General features: G+C 34.6%; 1 protein-coding gene across 2 annotated transcripts in view; it reads right to left on the reverse strand.

The window, feature by feature from the left end:
• GPATCH2 (G-patch domain containing 2) overlaps positions 1 to 25,787 on the reverse strand; it is a gene marked incomplete at its 5' end in the record, with an annotated part of 120,853 nt that overhangs the window by 18,266 nt on the left and 76,800 nt on the right. Inside the window, 3 exons of one of the 2 annotated variants that reach the window (XM_081998062.1) lie at positions 10,123 to 10,187; positions 13,524 to 13,563; positions 16,210 to 16,274. In XM_081998062.1, the coding sequence (XP_081854188.1) occupies positions 10,123 to 10,187; positions 13,524 to 13,563; positions 16,210 to 16,274 (170 nt within the window). Of the gene's footprint in view, positions 1 to 10,122; positions 10,194 to 13,523; positions 13,564 to 16,209; positions 16,275 to 25,787 lie in introns of both variants that reach the window. The other variant, XM_081998061.1, reaches the window with a different exon arrangement.

A 25,787-nucleotide genomic window follows, 5' to 3' on the forward strand; every position in this document is an offset into this window, starting at 1 on the left:
ACTATTCAGCTGAAATCAGTTCCACACTTGATTCCTCCACATCTTTTAAGAACAGTAAAGCTTTTCTTCAGATTTGTCTAAAGAATGACATCATCTATATAACAGATTGCTTCATCTGCCTCCACAAGTGTGAAAACTATTACATTAACCACATTATGCACTTTATTTTCCTTTTATTAGATCTTAAACAGATGTGATAAAACCATGCAACTCTATCAAACTCCATCAAAGTCCTTTCATCCTATGCCAATCTGTTCACAACATAACTTTAAACATAAGGGTGACATACCCTGTATTATTGAAAGTCCTAGTGCAATCCTATTTTGAGAAGAATACAATCTTCCCCTGGCCCTATCAGATTATCTCATCACCTAATACTGTATCCTAATATGTTCTTTTCTGTTATCTTTTTCAGCACTTCTAAGTGTCATTCAGACACAGAAGTAGTCCAAAATTGTCCTGAACTCTACAAATCTACACACTCAACTCCACACTGGCATAATTTTAGCAAACACAATGGAAAACAAAAACTTACACAGCTACATGTTTTGACACCCAATCTCAAGTCACTTACGTACTTTATTTGTGAATTGAGTCTCCAGAAAAAAAATTCTGTAGTAGAGGCCTACTGCCCTCAGAAAGGATAATGCATTGTTTTTTCTTGTTTCTAATTAGTAATTTAAGCATATGCTCAGCATTTAACTCTAAATGTTTGCCTTTTCCCCAAGCTCTAAGACAGCTGTCCAAGATATGAATGCCAGAAAACATTTAAATATCAACATCTGTTGAATTATGTTAATTTAGTGTAATATAATTGGGCATGAGTTGGAATTGATCAAAAGTATATGAATTACACAAAGGCAAATCCAAACCAATATCTTGGTGTACAAACAAGTCACCAAGGAACACTGAGGGAATAAAACCAAAAATCCACTTCTGTTAAAAATTAAATAGCTAAAACCTACAGTTTTCTTCAACAAATGACATGATTTCACATTTTCAAGAAAGGAAATTAATATTTATACTCATTCAGAATATAAATTTTATATTAATTCAGAATATTTCTAAATATTTTTGACATCAAGTTCCAGTATTGTTTTATGTCAAGCAACATCTGATAAAAATGAATAATGCCCACGTGTGTAATGGCAAAACGTAGTCAGAAAATACGCTGCAGTGATAGAATACCATCCTGTCACAGGACAATAAAGTTTCAAGAATTCTACAGCAAACATTCCTTTGTTTCTTCTTCACCTTCCGACAACATTGTTGATATCCAGAAGATATGGGCCCTGATCCAGCTCTGAAGTGAAAATACTTCTATGACTTGAGCAATAACCATGGGCTTGAACAGATAGCTTACTCAGCTACACTATTTCTTTCACCTATTTCTGGACACTTATTTGTTTACTAAGTATGATATTCACTAAATAAAGTCAGTGCAGGACAAATCTATTTTGTTGAAAAGACTTTAAAAAACACATCCTAGCTATATGGTTCTGGATTACACTCATAGAGTTAGGTTAGATTACTTCAAACATTAGCACCACGTTCAAAATCCTTTACTTTTAGAACAAGTACAGCGCAAGAAGCAACATTATAAAAATTTACAAATATTTAATATACTAGCTGAGATATGGAACAAGGAAAATATCCTATCAGGTTGGAAACACTCAACCTATATATCAATTTCTTTCTTTACCTCTGTGCTGGGAAGGTGAGCAAGCATGGCCAACTGGAATGAATTTGGTCCACTATAAGAGACCAATAATTCAATTAATGTAGGTAAACAGCCAGCACAACATAATAATTTTTAATGAGTCATTCAAGACCTAGATCTGGACCAGTGATCCAGAGGCTTGTCGTCACATTACAAACACTAAGGTCAGTCCTTAACCTATTGCCTCCCAACTGGTTCCAAGAAAATCTCCTCTTTAGTTCCTTTTGCTTCCCTATTTTTAATATTATGCTCGAGAAACAACTCTTCAAACAATCTAATTGTCTGGCCAAGATAGTACAGGTAATAATGCAGTCAATCTGATAAAAATATAATTGTGTGCAAGGTGGGGAATAAGCACTAAAGCTAAGACTGAACATTAATATTTCCTAACACTATGCCCCCATTCCCCTCAGTAACTGTCATGGAACTCCATTGAGTACAAGGGGTCTGCATGTGTAGGAGTGAATGCAAAATTTGACTTCCTAGTAACAAAAGACAGCAGGTAAGAGACAGTTAAAGAAACATTGACTTTCTTTGGTTCTTTTTAGTTTCAAAATTCTTTAATAGCAAAAACTTCCCTTATGTCCTTCTGCTCTGTATTATTAATTAGTGATATTAAAAAAAAAATAAAATAAAAGGAGCCTTGGCAAAACAAATTCCCAAATCCAGTAATGAGGAGGCTGAACGGTGTCCTTTTCTTCCTTTTGGCTAGGACAGTTACTGAACATTAGTTTCCAGATAGGCTGAAATGTATTATAATAAATATTGCAATTTTGAAATACAACAAAGAACCATGAAAATCCTATGTAATTTGAAAAAAACTACTGAAATTTTCATCTGAACTCTTTCTCTCCTTACACAAAACCACAGTGTGGGTAGAAGTCAGTGTGCCCATGCCTCAAATTTTAGTAAATGTGCGTCAGTGGATGATGCTTTGTGTGTATGAGATTCAGGGATCTCTCCAAGCTTTATAGAAACTAAAAGTAAAAATTGCACACAGTATAATTTAAAATAATAACAGAAAAGCAAAATGCCAAATGACCTCTTTTGATAGCAATGTTGCATAACGATAGGTTAAACAGTTTGTGGAACTACAGTGCAAGTTACTGTGCATAGCTCCTGCTCAGACCTTAAATAGCAGGAATGGTCTTCACACCTCTGAAACCCAAAGTAACTTCATCCTTACACCTTCAGGATTTTAACAAGTAGGCTGAAACAAGCAGAGCTTGAGCTCTGGAGCAAAAAAAGAGAAAGTTTAATGCAGTTGAGTGTGAGAAACAAGCAAACCACACACTAAAATTCAGGTACTTGAAAGTGAGAAATTTGCTATCCATTCATTCAGGGGAAAATTCAATCCAGATGGTACATCAGGAGGATCCAGAAATACATAATTTCTGGAGGTTATCTGATTTTTTCTTATATATATTTTAAAATCAGAACTACTTGACTTCCTATTAGTGAACATACTCATGTGTACCTGGAATTCAATTTTAAATGACAAATTTTCAGTATAATTTTGCAGCTTATTTATGTGCAATATTATACAGTATATTAGATTTCAGTGCAATAACAACGAAATTTGGCTTGTGGTTTTGTACTTAATTAGTCATGCATTAAAGATGCAACTGCTCAGATCATACAGAAAAATGTATTTTCAAAACAGAGCATATCTCTTCAAAATTTCTGCTACTTTTGCAAATGTTCTCATGGAAGTTGAGTTAAAATATGATACTTTTAAGACACTTCATGACTAACATTCATTTAACCAATAAATACTTTAAATCTATCCACAAACCAGAACTGAGGCTTGAAGATTTCCATAAAATTAAAGCATCACATACTGGCTACATTTTGAAATAACAATCAAACTGTCGTTGCCCCGTCCCCCTCCTCCAAATTAAAATCTTTTCGGGACCTTAAAAATAAGGCCATAGTATAGAAAACTCAATCAGCAATTGCCCTCTTCCAAAATGGCACCATCTTTTATTCTTCCCAGGGAAGAAAAATACCAAACTCATGGAATAATGTTGTCCTTGAGGGTGACAGCAAGGGAGGAAAGCAATGTGTCCTCAAACATTCACATAATTTAATCTGGAACTGCAAATACTATTAAGCACCAATCATAACAGTACAGTTACTGCTTCATGGCACTCCAAAGAGGAGATAAAACTGCTTAGTTGTTAATTTCTAATGATGTAAACACATTTGGATTTTAATGTTATGTATCTGAAACTCCTGCATTATTAGCTCTAGGGTTACAAGATATTAACTTACTATCTTTAATAATTTTGCACTTGAATTAAAAGGCATGTTTAAATATTACTTACTTCTAAAGTCTTTTTGTTGGAAATATATGTTCATACGATGGCAGAAGTGAATCACCTAGTAAAACAGCCATGCATTCCTTAGCTTTACTGCAGTGTAAGTATGTGCACGTTTTCATGTATAATTTTCAAAAACTGGCTGAATTTACCTCCTCTGGTATTGTAATTTCATTCCGCAAAAGCCACATTAAACAATTACAGTACTTGTAATTAACCAGTAGTCTAATGTACAGTTTTCTTATCCCAATGCATTAACAGCTGCTCAAAAAATGTAGTAATTAATGGTTTAATTTATTTTTGGCAAACCTGCAACTCAACAAATAGTTTTGTATCTGCTGCAAATTAGGACTCTTTCCCAAACAACAGATGACATGGTGGGAAAGAGGGAGCAGGCAGAATCCTTGCACATCTTTGTCTCTTTAGAAGATCAAATAAAGAGCAGCTGTAATGCTATTTGTCACATCTATGTAAAAAAGTACCATGATCCGTATCATCAGATGAAAATGAACAAGTACTGTAAAAATAGGGGTTTCCCTTCCAAACTGAGAGAGACAGAAAGTCGTATTTCTAACCAGTGCAATAATACACTTTTGAAAAGCTCTCACTAGGTTTGCTGTCATTTTTCCCTTAGGAGCCTTCTTTAAATACTAATTCACAGAGAATATTGTCAGTCATAAAAAGTGAAAATACTTGACAGTCATCCTCTTGTACCAACACAAGGCACATATTTAACCCGGACTGAGAACAACTAGGGAAAGGAGGAAAAGAGACAGCTGCAGAAAACATGGGGAAGTTATGACTAGTGTTCTGGGTTTTAATTGACATCACCATTTAGTAGCATCTGACATATTTCCTTTACGTAACCCTTCTTGTACTACTTCCCGAGTCTGCTTTCCTGAATGTGTCCTCCACATGTGTAAGGACTCATGTTTCAGTCTGTGCTGCTCACCATGGCAGGAGAAGACTTCAAAGACTTCTTGCCAGCCCAGAATAGAGCAGCGACAGGTGATCATTGGACAACTGGCACACGGTCCTCCTTTCACATTTAGTAATGGCTGAGTAGGTAGCTCCTGCTGATTTTTAAAGAAATATCAAGGTATTAACTCCGTCTCAGGCTACGGTCTACCTTGCAGCCACCAGAAGTGGGTAACTACTTCATACTAAGCTGCTGCTACATTGATTAGATTCTTAACACAGCATCAGTTAGCTAGTTGAAACCTACCTTGTATAATTCTACTCCACCTTGACATCACTTTTATGAGTATTACTTAGCCTTCTTTCAAGACAGGACTGAACGGCATAAGAATTACAAATAGCTTTTTATTTTTTTTTTTAAAGATCTCTGAGGGAGCACTTGAGTGTGGAAAGCCAACATGGAATTATCAAGATATGACCAAAAATACTGGTAAGCAGCAGAAGTTCTGGCACTGTTTGCAGTTTCTCAATTTCTGCATGTGTCAAGTTCTACTTACAGTACAATGAGAAAAAATAAGTATGTAGCTAAAATAATTAACAATACTTAACAGAAGCACACCGTAAAAGAAATATGACACAAGACCATTATGTAAAGGAAATAATTATACAAGTTTAACTTCCTCAGTAGCCTGCTGTTTTCGCAATCTGCAATTCTGTTGTTTCTGGATTACAGCATAAATTAACTAGTCATGGCATCAACTGTATGACCAAAGGCAAAATATTAAGTCTGGTTATTCTGTCAAATGAGGATAAAAGTACTTCCTAACTTCACAGCGTATTGTGAGGATAAACACGTTAAATATTAAAAGACAGGCAGACAACTGTGTGATGGAGGTCCCCATATATTTAACAATATAATCACAGGTTCAAAATCATGTTATAGCAGCTCAGCACAGTATCACTTACCACTGTCTCCATAGCTGACCAAATGAATCAATTAGCCCTGAGGAATCTTCTTTAGGTAAAACTCATTTTTATAGAATTTTACAAAGGTGACTTAAGAAAATGTGTTTTACCTCATGACGGGAGCAAGCAAACAATGAGTGCATGATCAGCTATGGCAGTTCAGCTGCCAAGCAGCAACTTGTTAACTCGCCATAACTCAATCATGTCCGATTGTTTGCCCACAGCCTTGGGCTACAGACAGACATTTGGTCTGCTAACAACTGCGCCAGATGAAGACATTACTATCCCAAGCTATTTGTTATCACACATCTGCTGGAGATTATCATCTCCACAGCTCTGCCGGAGGAAGAAATCATGTGAGCGCTCCCTAACATGGTTTGTACAAAACCAGCCAATTTAATTTAAATAGGTGAGTTGAGCTAACCAGGCTGGTTTTGCCCAAAGCATATTAAAAAAATGCAGACAAAAAACTTCTTTACTGGCAAAAGAGTAGAGGATGAGAACAAGCAGCTGGAAGAGTTAACTCCTTCAAACGGTGTAGCTGGATTGGGGAAGGGACTGTTCACTTCCTAATGCAGGGAGATAACGTACACAGAGAACATTTTCGAGGCAATACAGGAGAAAAATGCAGCTTCTAAACCAGTATTATTTAGTACTGTTTATATAACTTAAATAATTAATGGGAAAGCTACATATTTGTAGATTAAAGCTTCTCTGTAAAGGTAGCATAGATAGATATATATTTGTGTTGAATACAGAAGATCACCTGTTGAACTGTATCAGCATGATATAATCTATGCAGGTTCTAAGTTTTTTGGTGTAGGACTGTCCCTCTCCTTAACATTTGGTTCACCAGTAGCCATATCAACAGTTCTCAACAATCTAATTAGTAAAAGTTCACGTTAGTTTATCTAGGATTGGCTCATTAATTTTGACAGAAGAAACCTAATACAAGTAACCCAGTACAGTAAAGCTCACCCAGAAAGTATCAGTATTACTCCACCATGAAGACACAGCTGTAAGACCACTGCCACGCTTTGAGCTCCACACCTTTCTGATGTATTTACAGAGTAAATTATTCCACAAGTCACTGATCTAATGTAATATGGGTATTTACATATTGTCTACATGCTGAGACAAGAACTGTGTTCAGTCATCCAAAAGGGGTAAGAAAAGTCAAGACAAGCATAGAAAAAAATGTGTGTGTATATACATAGCTCATATACATATAAAAAACAGAACAAAGGTCTTCCAGAACAAAAAAGCAAACAAAAAAGATAGTCCCACAACAAGAAATAGAGTTGTGTGAAAACTATACAAAGGAAAACCCAGAGAAATTCAGTCCTGCAATAAAAGCAGATGAAACTGTATTCTGGACAAGTACAATGACTTTACAGAATTTCCAATACTTACCCACTCCTACTGTTCTATCACTGCATTTAGCAACAAAGAGTAAGACAACATAAAGTCACAGCCATTACTTTTTGTATGCCTTTTAAGGGGGTTATGCATTGAATTACCTTGATGTGTCAACTGTAATAGTTTAACACATGCAAGAACTAATCTAGAGTCAATCTTAGAAAGCTTCAGAATTTCAGGTGTGAGTAAACACTTGCATTCAACAGAAGATTTAGTTGCATAAGCATGTAGTACACCAAAATAATAAAAGGTTTACTACAATGTTAATTCTGTACCTTAACTTTGTGACATTTGATTGCTATCATTGTAGTTTAGTAGTTTTTAAAGTATTTAGGCACATGCAAAAACTTAAATGAGATTTCTTTTTTTAAGATTTTACACACAGTAATGAAGATGAACATTTTCAACTAAGATAACATTCACCATTTTATTAACTCTGTCACCAGTATTTGCTACTAAAACAGTAATTTCTATAGCTACTTTGTTAAGCAGAAACATTTTCCTTCTCTGTATTTTCTGAGGAAACTAAGATTAACCCTTTTGGTAGGAGTGATAATTTAAAATTAAGTCACAACAAAATCAGTCTTCAATATTAACTACAGAAATCCGACACGTCACTGCGCACCATGAATTTTGTTTGTAAGGAACAGACTACCAGCGGAATTGTCCTGAACTGAATGAGGATAGATACTATGAACATATAAAGAGATGAACTGTGTATTTGTCATTGTGTTGTTCCTATATATCTGAAATTCGGTCTCTATTTGGTTGCAACAGCTTTTGATAAAAAGCAAAATATTAGTTTATCATAAGTGTTCTCACTTAAACTATAGGAAGAAAGTAGTCACCAGATATGGCGTGAGAGAAAAAATGTTTGCACATTGTGAAAATTAAATTCTTTTCAGCAGCTAAACCGTAGCAAGAATGTTAAAACTTGTTCAATATATGTCTGGTAAATAAGATGTATATGACTTGATATTCTGAGACAGACGACGTTAAAAATATAATTTTCATAGAAGTTTGAGAATTTCTCTTCAAGTCATTTTAAAGAACTGACAGTAAAGTTTCTGTGGTAGGCAGAGAAAACAGTGGTTTTCTGAAAAAACACAAAATAACTATTTTGAAATAACCTGACTCCATCTGGAAGAAAAAGCCTTTGAAATCAGAGGTGATGGTACCAGGAGATGATAGCAGGTGACCTTATTGTTTTTGAGGGTATTACAGTATGATAGTATACTGTGGCTTTATGTATGATACAATGAAAGTTTATGTAAGTCTTTAATAGTACAGCTATTTTACAGAAAATGCCAGTCTTCAGTCTTGGATTTGCCACCTATTGCTTCTACACAACCCTGCCAGATGTTTATTGGGATAAGTTTATTAACATACAACTGACTGGACATGAAGATCACTTCAGGTATTTAATGCCATTTAAAAAAATCTCTATTCTAACTGCTTGTGTAGGTAGCAATCGCTTCACAAGAGCTTCGCTGGTCAGAATAACAAACACATAAGTTATCATGCTGAATTCCTCAGACACTGTTTTACATTGACTACAGCATCAAAAAATTTCCTAAAATGACTTCAAATATAATCTATTTCTTACTGCTCACTTTATATCCACTTCATACTCTCAGTTTTACGTAAGCAGCCTGATAGTAAGAGTGCATTTGTGGTGAAAATTCATAAATAAAGTGAACTCATTCTAAAATTCTGAGGAAAAAATATGATTTAACAAGTGCACTCGCCAGAAAACTTATGCAGGCATTTTCAAATTTTTTGGCTTAATATAGAAGGTTTAATAGACAAAGATAACTGCGATTTCTGAAGATGAATGACCAACACTTGCATAACCAATGTTTTAGAACACATAACCGGAAGTTGTATACAATGAAATAGATTCATATAATACGCATATTTTTGAAAGAAGTATTGGTCTCCCTTTCCATGTATTCAAAGCAAGTATTTAACAATATTAAAAACTTATTTCAGGATGACCATGTACTATAAGACAAGTGCCTAAAAGACCACTGCCTCACTCAAAACCATAGTATTACATGATTATATAAATGTATTATAAATTTTTGAAAAAAGTAATTTGATAGCACATTATCATCTTCACATAAAAATTGTGTAAGGTATTGTGCATAGCAAGTGAAACATTTCTGTAGTTTCTCATTAAAAAAACACAAGAATTAAAATAATTATTTGGCAGAATAGATTCAGCAGGTAACGTACATAAACCCTCTAGCAACAGACTCCTAGACCAGTGCCCATCAGTTCAGTGTTGATTTTTTTTGTCTTTTGAGGGGGAGGAAAGAAGCTGGAGGATAGAAATAGATTTGTTTTTAATAAGTCTTCACAATGAAATTTTTATTGTCAAAACATGTTATAAGAACAATTTCAGTGTTACAGTATTTGAGGTATCATCTTCATTTCAAAAGCATGTATGCATAATGGTAATTTTATACATTTTCAGCACTTAACTTACATGCCAAAAGCACAAACCTTACTTTGGCATCCATTTAATTCCAATGTTTACTAAAGAGATTAAGTTTATTAAGTGTAGTTGGATGTGGTCACCAATAAAGTCTAGTACCCACATTTTAGGCAAAGATCATGCCATATAGAAGAAATTCTTGAAAGTAAATCACAAAAAAACAGAAGCTCTCTGAACATATCCCAAAAGAATGGTGTAATTTCTTATACGAAAATTTGAGAGTTAAGAAATCAACAAATTAATAAACAGTATTAATGACAGCTGCAGCATTAACTTACCTGCTAGCTGTTTTTACAGAGCTGTTCTTCTTGTGTCCCCTCTCTGATCGGTTGTCTCGCAAGAGTTGAAGCTATTTAAAAATAAAATATTCAGAGCTGTCTCACAAGCAATGCCTTCATTTGCTTTTTAGAAATGTTATCCTGACAATGCCATTCTTTCCTGTCTTGAGTAATCTTTCAATAGTTTTCACCCAAGACTCTAAAAGAGATGGACACCTTACAGAGTTTTACAATAGCTAGTATTTCAAGATCTACCCACCAGTTTAAAAATCCTAAATAATTGAAAATGTAAAAATCAAAGCATTCACAAAGCATATTAGAGCGCCACACATTTAACAATTTCACAATTAACTTCTCTGTAAAATTTTACAATTTTCACAATTTCAATTTTCAAAATTGTATAACAAAAAGTGTTGGAGAACACTTAAATTGCAAACAGCTATTCAGGTTGGCACTTGTATCTAAGCAGATATGAAACAGTTTTAAAGTCTTTTAAGCCCCAGGGGCTTTTGTAATTTGAAAGTTGCAGAATCAACAAAACCACAGTATTAAAGCTTCCCGTAATAGTGGGAATAATGGGAATAGTAGGAATAATGAAGGATTCGTTTAACTGAAATGGTGACTCAGCTTCTGGAACAAGCTCTGATTTACTCTATTTTTAGATAAATAAAGCAAGACTTTTTATTCAGACTATCTCTAATACTCAGAAGTCTTATTTCCAGCATTATGATATTTGTCAGGATGAGCAAAATGGCAGAAACAGTAAGAAACTACTGTTAAGAGTGTTACACTAAATAAATTAAAACAACGCAGTATAAAACATACAAATGTTTCTTGAAACTGATCATATACTGAAGAAAGTATAGAATAAAAGACTGTTTAGAAACAGACTACAGGTAAATGGATCTAATATTCACAGTAAACACATTTAAAAGTCCACTGGAAATTAGGAAATTATGAACTTTATGACTTGGCAAGCCACATCTTAATGTTGTACATCAGCACGGAATCCAAAAACACAACACCTATCTGACAAAATTACACTTGATTAATTTTTCCCCAACTCTCCATAGCTTGTTTGTTATTTAAGGAATGCTCCTTGTCATTTCAACTATCTAGTTCTCAGATGCAGTAAAAATAGTGCAGTCTGGTTTTAAAATGCAATCTGAAGGATACATAAAGGTAAGGCACCTTTATTATAAAATAATTTTTTCATTTTCTTATCGTCAACGAATCAGAACACTTACAATTCCCATTTAAATGTAGCCACAGTTTTTTACCAGCATGACAGTCATACAATGTGTATCTATTTTATGATCAAGCTAATGAGAACAGTTTTACTGTTTTCAGTGTTCTCTGGTGGGTAAGTAAATTGTAGTTACAGCATGTACAAATACAGATCACCTGCCAGACTTTAAGTTTGGCTAGTGAATTACCTGTGTTCTAACATAATAACTTCAACTCCAGAAATTAATTAAAAGAGACAGTAGTAAACCCATGCAACCAATACTTCTACACTATGGATCTTCAGAAATTTAGTGCGAATTTTATAGGCTGTCAAAATTGTCATATCGCACCATCATTCTCATTTCTTTTACTTGTCTGAAACAAATAACCCGTTATGTGCCAGTGGTACCTACATTATTTGATAACATTAGCTTTACTTCACAATTCATTAGTAATCTGTTGTTAAGAATACAGTGAACTTCAGATAAGCTCTGAAAACACAGCTCTTAAAAAATACAAAATAAACACATAAAATTTAAAATTAATTCAAATCGACCATTACCTGAGAAAAGATTAATTAATTTGTCATATATACCAGCTAAGCAGACATTTTTCACACTCTATGCTGAATGAATACCGCCAGTATGTATGTTGTAGGTTAACGTATTTCTCAGCATGGAAATTTCTGTACTGTTTTAAGGTTAGACTCTTTTAACAGTACATCTTCAGTTAACTACTCTGTTATGTGATACTGTTATGTGATAAAATCAATATATTAAAATCGCATTAAAAAATTAAAAATCACTCAAACTCATTATAATCTAGCAAATTTGACTATGTCTAGCATCAACATTTCAGGAACAGAATAAAGATTAACCCAAGAGAATTTTTTATAATGATTAATTAAGATGAAGCATGCTTATATTTAATATACTTTTTAATGTGTTTTTTCTACTAGGAAATGTGTTACAAAATAAGGAGAGTTAAATGCAAATCACAAAGCCGTCTGTTTAGATGTTAAATGTCAATCAGCTTACTGTAACATGTTAGAAGTTTACAATTTAAAAGGAAAACTGTATTATGTTTTATCCATTCTGGCAGTTTTGGGCAAGTAATAAAACTTTTAGAGATTCAGCTTGCTCTGAAGTTCAAAAGAAGGGGAAGGGGACAGGAAAGTATACACTGATTTAAACTTACTGGAGCTACAAGTGTTGATGATGCACCATCCTAAGATGAACCCTCCAAAGAGTCTATAGATATTATTTCCTTACGAAGTTTCAAATGTATTTAAATTTGTAAATGTACTAGCGAACTGGCATGGATCTTATGAAATCAGCTGTGTTATATCAATTTTTACCAACTTAAAACATCTACTATGGAACTTCAGTCTTAAATTTCAATGATTGCTGATATATTCAGCTACTTTTACTGAATAGTTGAAGTTAACTATACATTTATGAAATGAAACCAGACTATTTTCACATTATAAAGTTCTTGGCCAGTATGTTCTGTTTAGACCGTACTACTATCCATAAAGAAAGGTATTTCTCCATGTCTGAAGACAAGCTAAAGAAGTAAGTGCTATGTTGCTAATCAAATACTAACATGTCTTCATGTTCCCTCAACCACATCTCTAGGCTTGGACCTCCTAGGGACTACATTGTAGGGGCTCAGCAAACAAACTAGTGAGGTATTTTAACCAACATCTGTACCACGATGGAGATTTAACAGTTCCTTTTTTACTGCTGTGGTCATTTTGAACAATGGAATGCAGAAAAATGGAACTGAAGATGTTCCTTTAGAAGCCTATCCACTCTTGTCACTGTGCTGTATTTCTTGATTTTGAGAGTCAAATGTTTTGCTTTCCAGGATTTTGAGAAACACAACATTTGGAGATACTACAATTAACAAAATCATTAAAAAGAAATATCGGACTTTTCATTTAACCTGTTAAAACTCAAAAGATACTTAACTGAAGTGACTAATTAAAGATTTTTAATTAAGGGACTTTTTGAAATGCACTGCTGTTAATATGTTTCCTTACAAGGAAATATGAAATCATACCTGCTTTGTTTATAATTTCTTAAAATATTAGCCCATTGCCTCTGGAGTAGAGGTAGTTAAATTCCTTTATACATCTCAAGTAAACTGTTCTTGATCAAAGCAGTTCTTACCTGGCTATGTTCCTTCCTAGCCCCAGGGCTAAACCAGTGGCTGTGGGAGAATAAGAAAAGACAGGTTTAACAATATAACTAACAAAGCACATGCTGTCATATGACCAGTCTGTGCGTGCTTTTGGGTATTTTATTGTCTGCCAGGAAAATACAGCCTTTGGCTACGCTTTATTTTAATGGGATATTTTTATTGAACTCTCTAAGTCTGTAACAGTTTTGAAAGAACGCATCACAAATTTCACTTCTGAGTAGCTATTGGCTTTATACGTAATTATATTTTGTCAAACAAGCTAAAATAATACATAAATGATAGTATTTTAATATACAATAATGCATGTACTATAAATAAAAGTAATTCCGTATTTAGTACTGGAGTGTTACTTATTAATGATTATAGCTGAAAAGATTTTTAAGTACTGTGGAATACCTGGGAGTTGTTAATGTATTATTCCACAAACTGAGGTCTGAGTTTGAATCTAAAGAGAAATTCAAAGCCTGTAAATTCAGTGGCTTCATATCTCCATACAATTGCACAATTTTGACTATTGGTAGGCTTATTCCATAGAGGCGAAAATTTGGACTAAGATGTCCAAATTGACATGGAGGGACAAGAACTCATGATGTGACTTTTCCCTCAATAGCAGTAGAAAGTATATTAATACTGGTCTGCATAGACACTGGGATCACATAAAACTGAATTAACACCTAAATGTAGCTGTAGTAAGCATCATACACATCTGGGGCCAATCTCAACAATTGCAAAATGAAAAGGAGAAGGAAAAAACAATTAAAACATGGGGGATCTGAAATTACATATAGTACCTATATGTTACTCATGTAAGCAAGCAATAGGGTTTTGGGCAAAGGATAAAGTAATTCCATCCATTATAATATCGCACAAAAAGAACATCACATTATCTGTTATTCTGCTTGTAAATTCCTCTGGAAGTGTAACCATAGATTATAAGCTTAACCTAGTCACACTTTTTCTGAAGGAGTTAAATTCAATAAAGTTTACACGCATTTTTTCCCCACAGCAGATTCTATAGAATTGTCTGATCTAAATTACTCTCTTCTTTTTTCAGTCACAAATCTGAAAGTTTTGTGGCTTTTTGTCACTTTGTGAGTTTGCTGATGAGCAGTCAACCCTCTCATTCTTGTATACACGACCAGCTGTCACCAATATATGCATATCACTAACTCCTTTTTCTACTTTTAATGTGGTTAAGAAAAAGAAGTTGGAAAAGGCAAAAGAATGACAGTAATAAAGATAAAAGTATACTTTGATAAAAATTAGTAGACATTTTGGACACGAAACGTTCATCAACCGCACTGAATAGTTCAAAATCTGAGGAAAACAGGGAGATTTCATGCACACACAGCTTTGATGTTGGCAGTGGATGAAAAGGAAAACCATCACATCTGCGAGTGACCCAACAAATAAGGTCACAAATATCTAGAAGCTGATGAAGATAAGAAATATAACGGGTTAGGTCTAAATTCCACATAGATGAGTGTCTTGTCTCTGACCATTGTCAACAGCAAATGCTCAAGAAGGAGCAGCAAACTGGGGTACCCTCCTCCACAAACTCTGCTGGTTTGTGGCAAATCAGTGGATTACAGGCTAAATTATCAATAAAATGTATTTCTATTGAGAAAATATAACAAAGTAATTTGAATGTGTCTCATATTTAGACATTAAAAAACCTCTTCATAAAGAATGTCTTGTAATAAGAATGTGATATTCACATCACAGCGCTTTTTACAATTTTGTCCATTCACTTAATTACAGTATTAGTTGTTTGTTTGTTTTAATAATATAAACAAAAGTAAATCCCATAAAGCATCAGTTGAATTACTTTAGGGTAGAAATAACTTACAAAATCAGAATCTCTTTAGTTAACACACACATCAGCAAGTTCAACAGTTGGTACTGAGGATCTGATGTTTGTAGTACATGTGCTTTTGCAAGTTTTGTTTTAAACTATGGATGCTAGATCTAGAAGCAGTTAGAACGTATAAATGTATCCCCAAATATATTATTTCCTAATCATGTGTGCCTGTGTTTTAGATTTCTGATTTGGAAAAACTACAGGAAAATTTAATCATCTTATTATAACTATTCAAGAGATATAACCGAGAAATAACGCTGCTAATGTCAGCTGAACAGAGTAAGAGTTTACAGTAATGGCACATGGGAGTAACTAAACGAACTGAATGACATTCCCTATTTACATGTGCCCAAATAATTAATTCAGTGTCTTTTTGTGGAATTTATAACCTTCTTCCTCGCATGATACATCATGATTAAGGCTCAAACATGTGATGCTTGTTTATTTTCATATATTCAAGCTTGGCATTTCTGAATTTTCCTTTGGACAAAAATAAAGCAGGTCTTTTTAAACAACCCGTATTTGGTATCTAGCCTTAAAAAGTGTTTTGTTTTAGGAAAGCATATACCTAGCAAGTTAATAAAAACACATTTACGAAGCACTGAACTTCATGTTTCATTAAGAAATGTAAAATGAATTACACAGGATTATAAATATTATCATTAAAGAAAGATCATTATGTAACTAAGATGAGGTTCTCTCATCATGTTTGTACAGTTGTAAAATGTGGCTTTGAGGTACTACTGTTTAGCTAACAATAATAAAAAGTTGTAACTCCCATCACTGATACTCACTCATGGTGAAGAGAATCCTGGGACAAGTGAACCGTTTTCCTACTACCACCTGGTCCTGGAGTTATCTAATGGAAGAAAGTAGGAAAAAAGCCTTTGACTAACGGGGCATACACACACGGTGATTGTTTATTAAGAAAACATATCACAAATGCTAAATACAAAATAGAGACAGTACACTAGATACAGTGAATGGAATTAGCAATATCTGCAATTTTTAAGTAAAGTCTGAGTGCAGAAAGTGCTATACAAGATTAACCAAAATCCTTTATGTTTATTTCTGACTGGAAGTCAGATGTCAGATATTTACATGTCAGGAACTTAAGTTACTTTTGAAAGGTCCATGAAGCACTTTATCTCCAAAAAATGTGACACAGATGTTTTGAAAATCATATTCAACACACTATCCTTATTTATGGATAATACAGCAATAAATTTAATGAAACACACTCCCAGCCTTTGTATCCCAACATAAAGCTTTTGAAATTCAAGTTGACATAGGATAGAAAGCAAAGGTACAATCATTTTTACCATACTGTACTGTAGTCCTTGTCTAGTGTTTTATATATACTGAACCCAAAACCACATAATATTCTCAACTTAAGAATGCATGATAGTACATGCAGACTTCTGCAGATAATGACATTCTGGTATTGTTCAGGAATGCATTCAAACAGCTTTGTTTTTATTTTTAGAATCTGATTAATTTGTCTGCATGTGTAGATACGTATAAACAGAAGAAACCACCTGATAAAACTCATGCTTGAAGAACCAGAGTAGAATGCAAACTATTCCTGTTGGAAAGAATTGAGGAACAAATTTTCAGTTCCTTGGAGATAGTTTTATAATCAGTAGATGACCAGAGGTGGGAATGAAGTCAGGTGTTCTGCCAGTTTTGAAAGGAGACCACAAAAACTCGATGATTTACATTGATACAATAATACATTTATGTGGCTCAGGCTTGCCAAAAGTACATAAGCAGAAGATTCACAGACAAAAGCAGCCTACTCTTTATTAAAAGAACAATGCACTCAGCTTTTAAAGAAAAATATCCCTATTCATCTAGTCTCATGTGGGAGAAAAGCCAGGACAGTCAGAGCTCCAAGTCTGGAAAACTTTCAAAGAACACTCGCTGAATAATTTGAAAGCTCCAAAGTATTTGACCAAAATCTCTTTCTTTGACGTGAAGAATGACATCGCTTGGGGCCAAATTGAGAAACCCTAAGGAGTCATCACTTTTCTGGCTGGTGGTGAATGAAAAGAGTTGGTAATACCTTACGGCAGAAAAATCTATGCAAACATACAAATCCCCAGTAGAGGAAATCATGGCAGCTACATGGAGGGATAGCACCTACTGCTTTACCTGCATTTGGAATTTACTGTTCTACTAGACTTACTGAGGCCTTACATAGCCACATGATAATAATAAAATAGTGACCAAATATTACTTTAGCAATATCGTAATTCACTTAATAGTAAGAGCAAATGTCAATTCACAAAGACAGACCCAGAAATATGAACAAGTATTTTAATATGTAATTTCCAAATTTTAAGATTAATAACTAAACTGTTACCTTAAATAACTAAACTGTTACCTTAACACTATAGGTAAACATGTAGCTCAGCTCTCAAGAGTTACATCCTGCATTAATCTCAAAATGAGGTTTTCATGCTATTCCAGTGGGTATCCCTGGAATATAGTAATCCATTTTCTACACTGTGGCTATAAGAAAAGCCGACTGTGCCTATGTCATGCTTTGTTAGAGGTTCATGATCACATTATCTCATGGTGGACCTGACACTTTTATTCAGTTTACAGTATGTTCTGTGTACAGGCAACTTATTTCCTTTGCCAGGGCTGCTGACAACCTTTTCCACACTATATTAATCTTGTTTACAGACTTTATCTTGGTACAAATATCAGAAAACTGAACTTTTTATCTCAGGGAGAAAATAAACAACATGTTGACAGAAGCAAAAGCTATTTTCTGGACTAAAATTGGTTGTTTACCTGCAGCCATACTTATGGAAACAAGTTTAAGTTTCAAGCTTACTCAAAATACATAATCTGAAATTTAATAAGCATGGAAATTTCAAGAAAAATCACTTGATAAATTGCCAGTTTTAAAATAATATATAAACCACAGAAGTATGTTTTTCCACTAATTTGAGAATATGAACTTCCTTGGAATACAGTTGCAACTGATCACAAAGTACACTGCTGAGGTTTCTCTTGCAGGCCCTAGATAGCTTCAGTTACCAAGCAGCCACAGAATATTTATAAAACTAAACTCATAAATGTATACATATAGATCTTTACATGAAACTGAATGCTGGTTATTGTAAGATTCAGAATATGTTAACGCAAATGAATTCATATTTGAAGAAACTGTTATCTAGCATGTACAAAACCTATTGCCCATCTTTATCTGCTAATTCACTATTATAAAAATGTACTGCAAAGTTCTGCTGAATCTCCACAGAAGAGAATGCCAATTGCTCCAGAAGGTGGAAGCAGATTGCAGGACAGTAAAATCAAAATAAATACTCTCTCAACTGTTCAGATTCTTTACTAATTAAAAAAAAAAAAAGCATAGCTATCTGGAATTGGTTTAGGTGATGAAGTCCCAGTGCACAAGAAGAAATCCGGGGTTAAAATAAGTACTAGCTTTCTCTTGGGACACTAAGAACAAGCAATGTTGAAAGTTTGCACAGGTAAGATTTTTTTAATTGAATGCATGTGAGTGCATACATGTGTATCAGGGAATCAGAATTACTGTGATGGGAGTGTTTAGAAGACTCACAGATCAGGCCTGTTTTAAACTTTAAACTAACTTCATTCATTAACAACCACCTTCTTGGTAGTGGTCAATTCTTATACACTATTAAACATCCTCCTTATTTACAGAAGAGTGTTACACTTGTATGCTAAATTAGCTGTGAGTACACAGTATCACAGAGATGCTGTATAGTTAGCACTGAAGGCTATGGTCCTTCTTAGCCACAGGATCAGGACCGAGGCATCTGAGAAAAGACACTGGAACTGAAGTGGACTTGTCTTCCTTCTCATCAAACTCTCCTTGCTTATGTCTGATCTCTTGAGGTTCCCTCTGAAAAAGTGAGGGAGGGGGTGCCTTCTCTTTTTCTTGTAACAAACACCAAGGGCAAGTTAAATGCAACCTGAAAAAGCATATTTTACTAATGTCCAACAAGTGCTGTAGACTGCTTTTGCCACATGCTTTACAGAAAAAAAATGCAGCACATTTTTTTCTAGTAATATAGTAATACTTTTTTCAAATCTTTTGATGGATAAACTTTTGGAAAAAAATACCATGGCATGTTTTAATACATACACAATATGAACAGAAATCTAGCTTCAGAAGTTCCTTCCTATAAGACAGTAAATGCCTAGGAAATGCCCAATAACCTCTTTCAAGCTTTTTAGGAGTATATTTAATAGCCTGTGTTTCTAGAAGTTGCACTACCTTATAACTACACTCATAATGGAACTTAGGTAACTGTAACCACTATAAAAAGTGGAAGTATTTCTAACTATTTCCTCTAACCAAGAATAGGAGCCTTTAAAAACTTACTAGATGTAGCAAATGACTAGGAATGATGTCCTAGAGGATGAGAAATGATATCAACCTTCAAAAAGTACAAAAGAAATATCATGGGACTTCACAGAGTCAGACTGTGTTGCAATCTGTACCATGGCTTAGTTGAATAAAGCAGCAAAAAACAGTAGGAGTGTAAAGGGAAACCTTTGAGCCTCCTTGTTTTTCACCTTCCTCCTGTGCAAAGTCTCTCCAGCAACACATTGCACAAGAGATACTGTAATCTACACTTGATACAACTCTTTCAATATGAATAAAGTTTTGGGTCATCTTTGGAACTCTTAATTTCTCCTGGCTACAAGTCCTTTGACCGTTGCTGGAATAAGACAAGGCGGTGGCTGCATACTGTTTACAGTGTCCCTCAAACAGAGGTAACTCCATCTCACAGACAAAGCACTCCTGTTTTGCAAAGATTGCTTTGCCTGAGAAATTATGACCTACGCTGATGGACACAGTAAAATGAAAAAGTATTCAAGACTAAGGGGTTTTGCCTCAAAATACACAACACTGTATACTGCTGCCCCAGAGATTACATACGGCAAACTTCAGAACTGATATATGGAAAGATGGTGGGATTAAACAGAAAAAGGACAAGAAAGAGAGGATTTCACTCTGCAGAAATAATGTTGAGCACAGCAATTCAGCTGGAAGTGACCTACAATGACCATGTAGTCCAACTGCCTGACAACTTCAGGGCTGATCAAAAGTTACAGCATGTTATTAAGGGTATTGTCCAAATGCCTCTTAAACACCGACAGGCCTGGGGCATCGACCACCTCTCTAGGAAGCCTGTTCCAGCGTTTGACCACCCCTCTTGGTGAAGAAATGCTTCCTAATGTCCAGCCTAAATCTCGCCCGGCACAGCTTTGAACCATTCCCATGCGTCCTATCACTGGATACCCAGGAGAAGAGATCACCACCGTCCCCTCCTCAGAAAGCTCTAGAGAGCAAGGACATCAGCCCTCAGCCTCGTATTTCTCCAAACCAGACAAACCCAGAGTCCGTAGCTGCTCATCCTAGGACATGCCTTCCAGGCCTCTCACCAGCTTTGCTCCCCTCCTCCAGACACACGCAAGGACCTCCACATCCTTCTTAAATTGTGGGGCCCAGACCTGCACACAGGGCTCAAGGGGAGGCCACATATATTACCCCACAGCGCTGAATGCAGTGGGGTCATCGCCTCTTTTGCCCAGCTGGTCATGCCACTGAGTGACAGGGAACAATGTCTACAGTACAGCCACAGGTTGCTTGAACACTACCGTTCAACTTTATATGAATAGGGTAAGAGGTGTCCAAGACTGCAGTCTAGTAAAACATTATTTAAAGGAAAAGAATCAGTTTAGTGGATCAATTTACACATCTTTTAATAAAACAAATATTATAGTGCTACTTTAATTTACATGTGCTGTAGTTTAAAGAAAAGGTACTACCAAGTGCCAACAAAAAATACAGTAAGTTAACACAAACCAAAAATGTTACATCATGACTTAACAATTCTGTTTACTTCTCATTTGAAGTCCATTTTAATGTTCAGTTACTGAATAGCCCATGGGAAATCATTAATTATTTTTAAAGACACCTATAATAAAGAGCTCCCAAGTACGGTTGTGTTCCATACACAGCATTTTCTTAATATTTAAAATAAACTACCTTAAAATTCATACTCGACCATATCTCTTCTCCCTTATTTCTTCCCATGCTATCACACAATCAAACAAGCATGTACACTTCCTCTTTATAATTTATGTTTAGCTTAGGAAATACATTTTTGAAAAAATACAGACTATGTCCTATTCATAACTGTACCTCAAATATGTTTTCCATTACAGCAAAAATAAATTTCTTGAGAGTTAAGTAATTTTTAAATACTGAAAGTGGTATTTTTGTATTTTAAATTGGATTTTATGCCAAATACTCCACAGTATGTGCAGTGAAAAGACATTACTGAGCTTGGTTTTTTACAGGATGTTATTTCCTTTCTATGATTTGGTAGACTTGGCAGTGTTAGGTTTGTGGTTGGACTTGATGACCTTGCAGCTCTTTTCCAATCTAAATGATTCTATGACGTGCTTAAAGAAAACACATAAATAATTATGGAAGTATTTGAATGCTTATCTTAGCCACAGTGTGTCACATAGTATGCAAACCCAGTAAAATTTCAGCAAAATCTTGCTGAAATCTAGTTCCAGAAATGACCTAACCACTTTTCTAAATGAAAGAATAGGTCCCCTTTTCCACTCTAAAATTAACTGCTATGATCAACTACAGATTAGCACATGTAAAAATTAATTGTATTAACCAAATCTTTTAAATTCCAGAAGAAGAAAATATACGTTTTTCTGTGTTCACGTATTTATAGTATCTTTCACTAAAAATACTATATTGATTAATACAATTTGAAAAGTTCAGTAGCAAATCCAATTCTCTCAGGCAGGAGTTTTGGCAAAACAAGTTGTTGTCCAAAACAAAACGTAACTAAAATAAAATCCCGCACAAAAGGATTTTACAGTGGAAATTACAGCATCAGAATGGCACTTCCATAATTCACAGACCTGTAATGGCTCATTTATAGGAAATAAAATCAAACTATATGAAGGGAAGAAATAGAGAAAATCTACTCTCTACATTTTATTGTGCTGATTAAGAGCAATTTCTTATTATTTTCAGCATCAATTTATTATCACTTATTTTATACCCCTTCTTCACTAGAAGCATCGGAAAGCACCTACAATAAACAAAACACTGTATTTAAAATACATCTTTTAAAAAGATACAAATTCTTTGACTTGGAGCAATATAGAAATCTAAGAAAAGAAGAACAGCATTCAGAGTACACATTACTGAACCACTGCCATAACCCTAGCTTGACATCACCAGACCATTTTTATTCCCTCTATAAGCACATTCTTGCTGAAGGGCCCAAACTGACCATTCCAGAGAAGCATCTCTTTAATGTACAGGTTACCTTTAAGTGATGCTCAGTCAAACTCTACAAAGCCTTCATGAAGATATGGTTCACTGGCAGAATAGTTCTATGCCAGTTTCTTGCTACTCTAGTTATAATTTTTAAAAATTGACCTCTTAGTATCATACTGTTGCAAAAAACCCAATGGATCATTGCCGTTCTTCTTGCAAAATACATGCAAGCCATAAGGAAGGAGAAAAACCTCAAGAAAAATAGGTCAAAAGACGTGGACTTTAATCCTAAAGCAAGCACACACCTCCCTGTACATGTTTTCTCATTTTCTCTTAATAAAGGAAGCAAAAGAGCTACACGCTGTAGATAGAATGAGAATCAGTAAGTTTCTTGAGTTAAAGAATGTCCCAGCTCCTCAGTCTCTCTAGTGATTTCACACACTGTTAAGAGTTTTCTCTACATTTCTTTTCACACAACTCATCAAAATACCTCTATCTCTTCATATACAGTTTTCAACTGAATGATTAACAGATGGAAAAGAAAAGCTATGGTACAGGAGATTAAAAAAAGAAAAGTCCACTATTGAAAAGTCCTTCAGAGAAAGATGGAAAATTTTAATCTCCTGTAAAAAAGCAAAACAGAGAATTTCTTTGTACGTCTTTGGTATTAACAGTTTTTCTCTGCTGCTTTTAAGATAAAACCTGAATTTGAAGTTAAATAATTATAAATTTAAAACAAAAAAAGACTTTTGAAAAGAGACTGGCCTGGGTGTAAGGTTTTTTCTTTGTATGTTTTAAATGGTAGCACCAGCAGAAAATACCAGACCATTTTTTGTCCTAAATGTTTGTCAAAGGGTCAACCTTTTATATCCTATAGAATAGGCAACAGAGTAAGTTTAATGATGCATTGTAATGATATACATTAGTGCATGCATGCTGCCTTTAGATGTGTGATATGGTAACACTGGAAGAGCTGTTAAAGCAGAGAAAATAAGTAGTAGTGTATAGTGTAAAAAAATTATTTCGTCTATGGAGAAAGCATCAGGTAAAGTGAAAAGTGTGAGCATCCTATCTTCAAGGAAGTCAGTAGAAGAGTTTCTTTTGAGATTCCTAGTATTCAATATGAAATAGTACTATGTGTCACCACCGCTCCAACAGCAGCTCACAACACTGCAAAGAATGGACTGATTTATAATTCTCAGGAAGAAGCTATAAACCAGAAATTATTGTTTTTAAATTAAACCAACTCCTTGCTGAAAGGCAAATGTAAGATCCTCAGGACTGCAGAAACACACCACACAGCACCACTATTTCAATTTTTTATATTAGCAAAGGGAAAATCTTCAGGGCAGCTGTCATGAATTGTATTAGATATGGCAACAAACAACAGCCAAAATTTTGCTACTTCATTACTCTGTAAATTTTATTTAAATGAAACCAAATTTCCCCGAGTACAAAGAACCACTAATCAAATGCTGCAGTAATATGCTGCGTATAAAAAATAAAATCTTTATTATGATAATTTAGCTGTCTGTTTATGTATATATAAAACCTATTCTAGGGTGAAATCTTAGGTTCACTAAGTCAATGGGATTTTGACTTCAGTAGTGCTGGGACTGTATTCTTATTAGTTAAGAATGATCTGAAATGCTGAAATAATGTTTTTACTTGTAAAATTGTCATCCATAAGTGAAGTTACCCACACGATGATATAGACAGGAGGAAGGCACACAGCAGCGATTAGGATACTAGCCTTGACCTGGGAGATGCAGGTTCAATTCCTTGCTCTGCTGCAGGCTTGCTGTTTTGACCTTTAGTAAGTTTTTTTCTGCAGCTCAGTTCCTCATTTGGGAAAATCAAGAAAAACGTACTAACAAGACCCTCCTCCACTCCCCCAAGTAACCTGTAATAGTTTTCATTACAGTACTCTAATATAATGACAGTAAAGATTGTACCAACAACAAAGACTGTAATCAAAGCATTTGCTTTAAGACCGCTTGAAGTATACTACTGAAGGTAATTTTTATTCCTACTGCCACGAGACTTATTACAGGAAAGAGAAAAACGTCAATGTTAAACACATTGACATATGTAAGCAGAATTACTCATAACAGAACTCTTTCCAGGTGCAAGTCATACTATGACAGTTCATGGCAGCGTGGATTAAAAAACCCATGCACACAACAAAACCCCATTTTCAAATCACTGCCCAGCTTCAGTAGCAAGCTATGAGTGGCCTCTACTGGCTGACCAAAGGCTATAGGAGTCACTAAGCTTTTGCTATGAGTTACAACTGTGGTTATCAAGTGTGTGAAGAAATCGTAATAAAAAGAATATGCTTGTCAGTGCTAGATAATTCACGCTGTGGCTAAAAATATAAGGCAAACACGAGATGAGTGATACAACAGATAGTGGGGAAAAAAATGTTTAACACCAGCACTCCTAAGGTTTGTCAAAATATATTCTGTAAACATACACATGCAAAAGTCCATTTTCCAAAAGCTGATCATGGAATTCAGCAGGATATGCTGTGCTAGCGCTAAAAGTGGAAGCAAACCCAAAACTCAAGTACTTCATAATTTGTTTATATAAGTTACATATTTTTGTATGAAGACTGGATTACTTCAATTATGATTGAGTAATTGAAGTTTGATTTAGATGCACAGTTAGAAAGCTTGTTGTCATCTGAGAAGGTGTGAAACCAGAGACTACAGAACTATTTTTTTCATAAATGTGCAATAAATTTGGCCTTTTCCTTATTTATAAAACTAAAACCAGTAAAATACAGAATAATAAAAAATGAAAACAATGAAGTATGAAAATGCATCTATTGCCAGAAAGATGATCTACAATTTTCTCGAACTACATTAAAATTATATTTCTATTAAGAAAAAAAGAGAAATATTAAAAAAATTAATTACGGTTCAAACACCACAGTAATTGTGGACAGCACAACTTGAAGAGAGTAAAAGCTGTTCAAAACATGGCAAGAAATACTTATTAGATTATCGTGCAATACCCATATTAAAAAAAATAGATAAAAATAAA

The sequence above is a fragment of the Phaethon aethereus genome, assembly GCF_964289735.1.
Source record: "Phaethon aethereus genome assembly, chromosome: 3".
NCBI lineage: Eukaryota > Metazoa > Chordata > Aves > Phaethontiformes > Phaethontidae > Phaethon > Phaethon aethereus.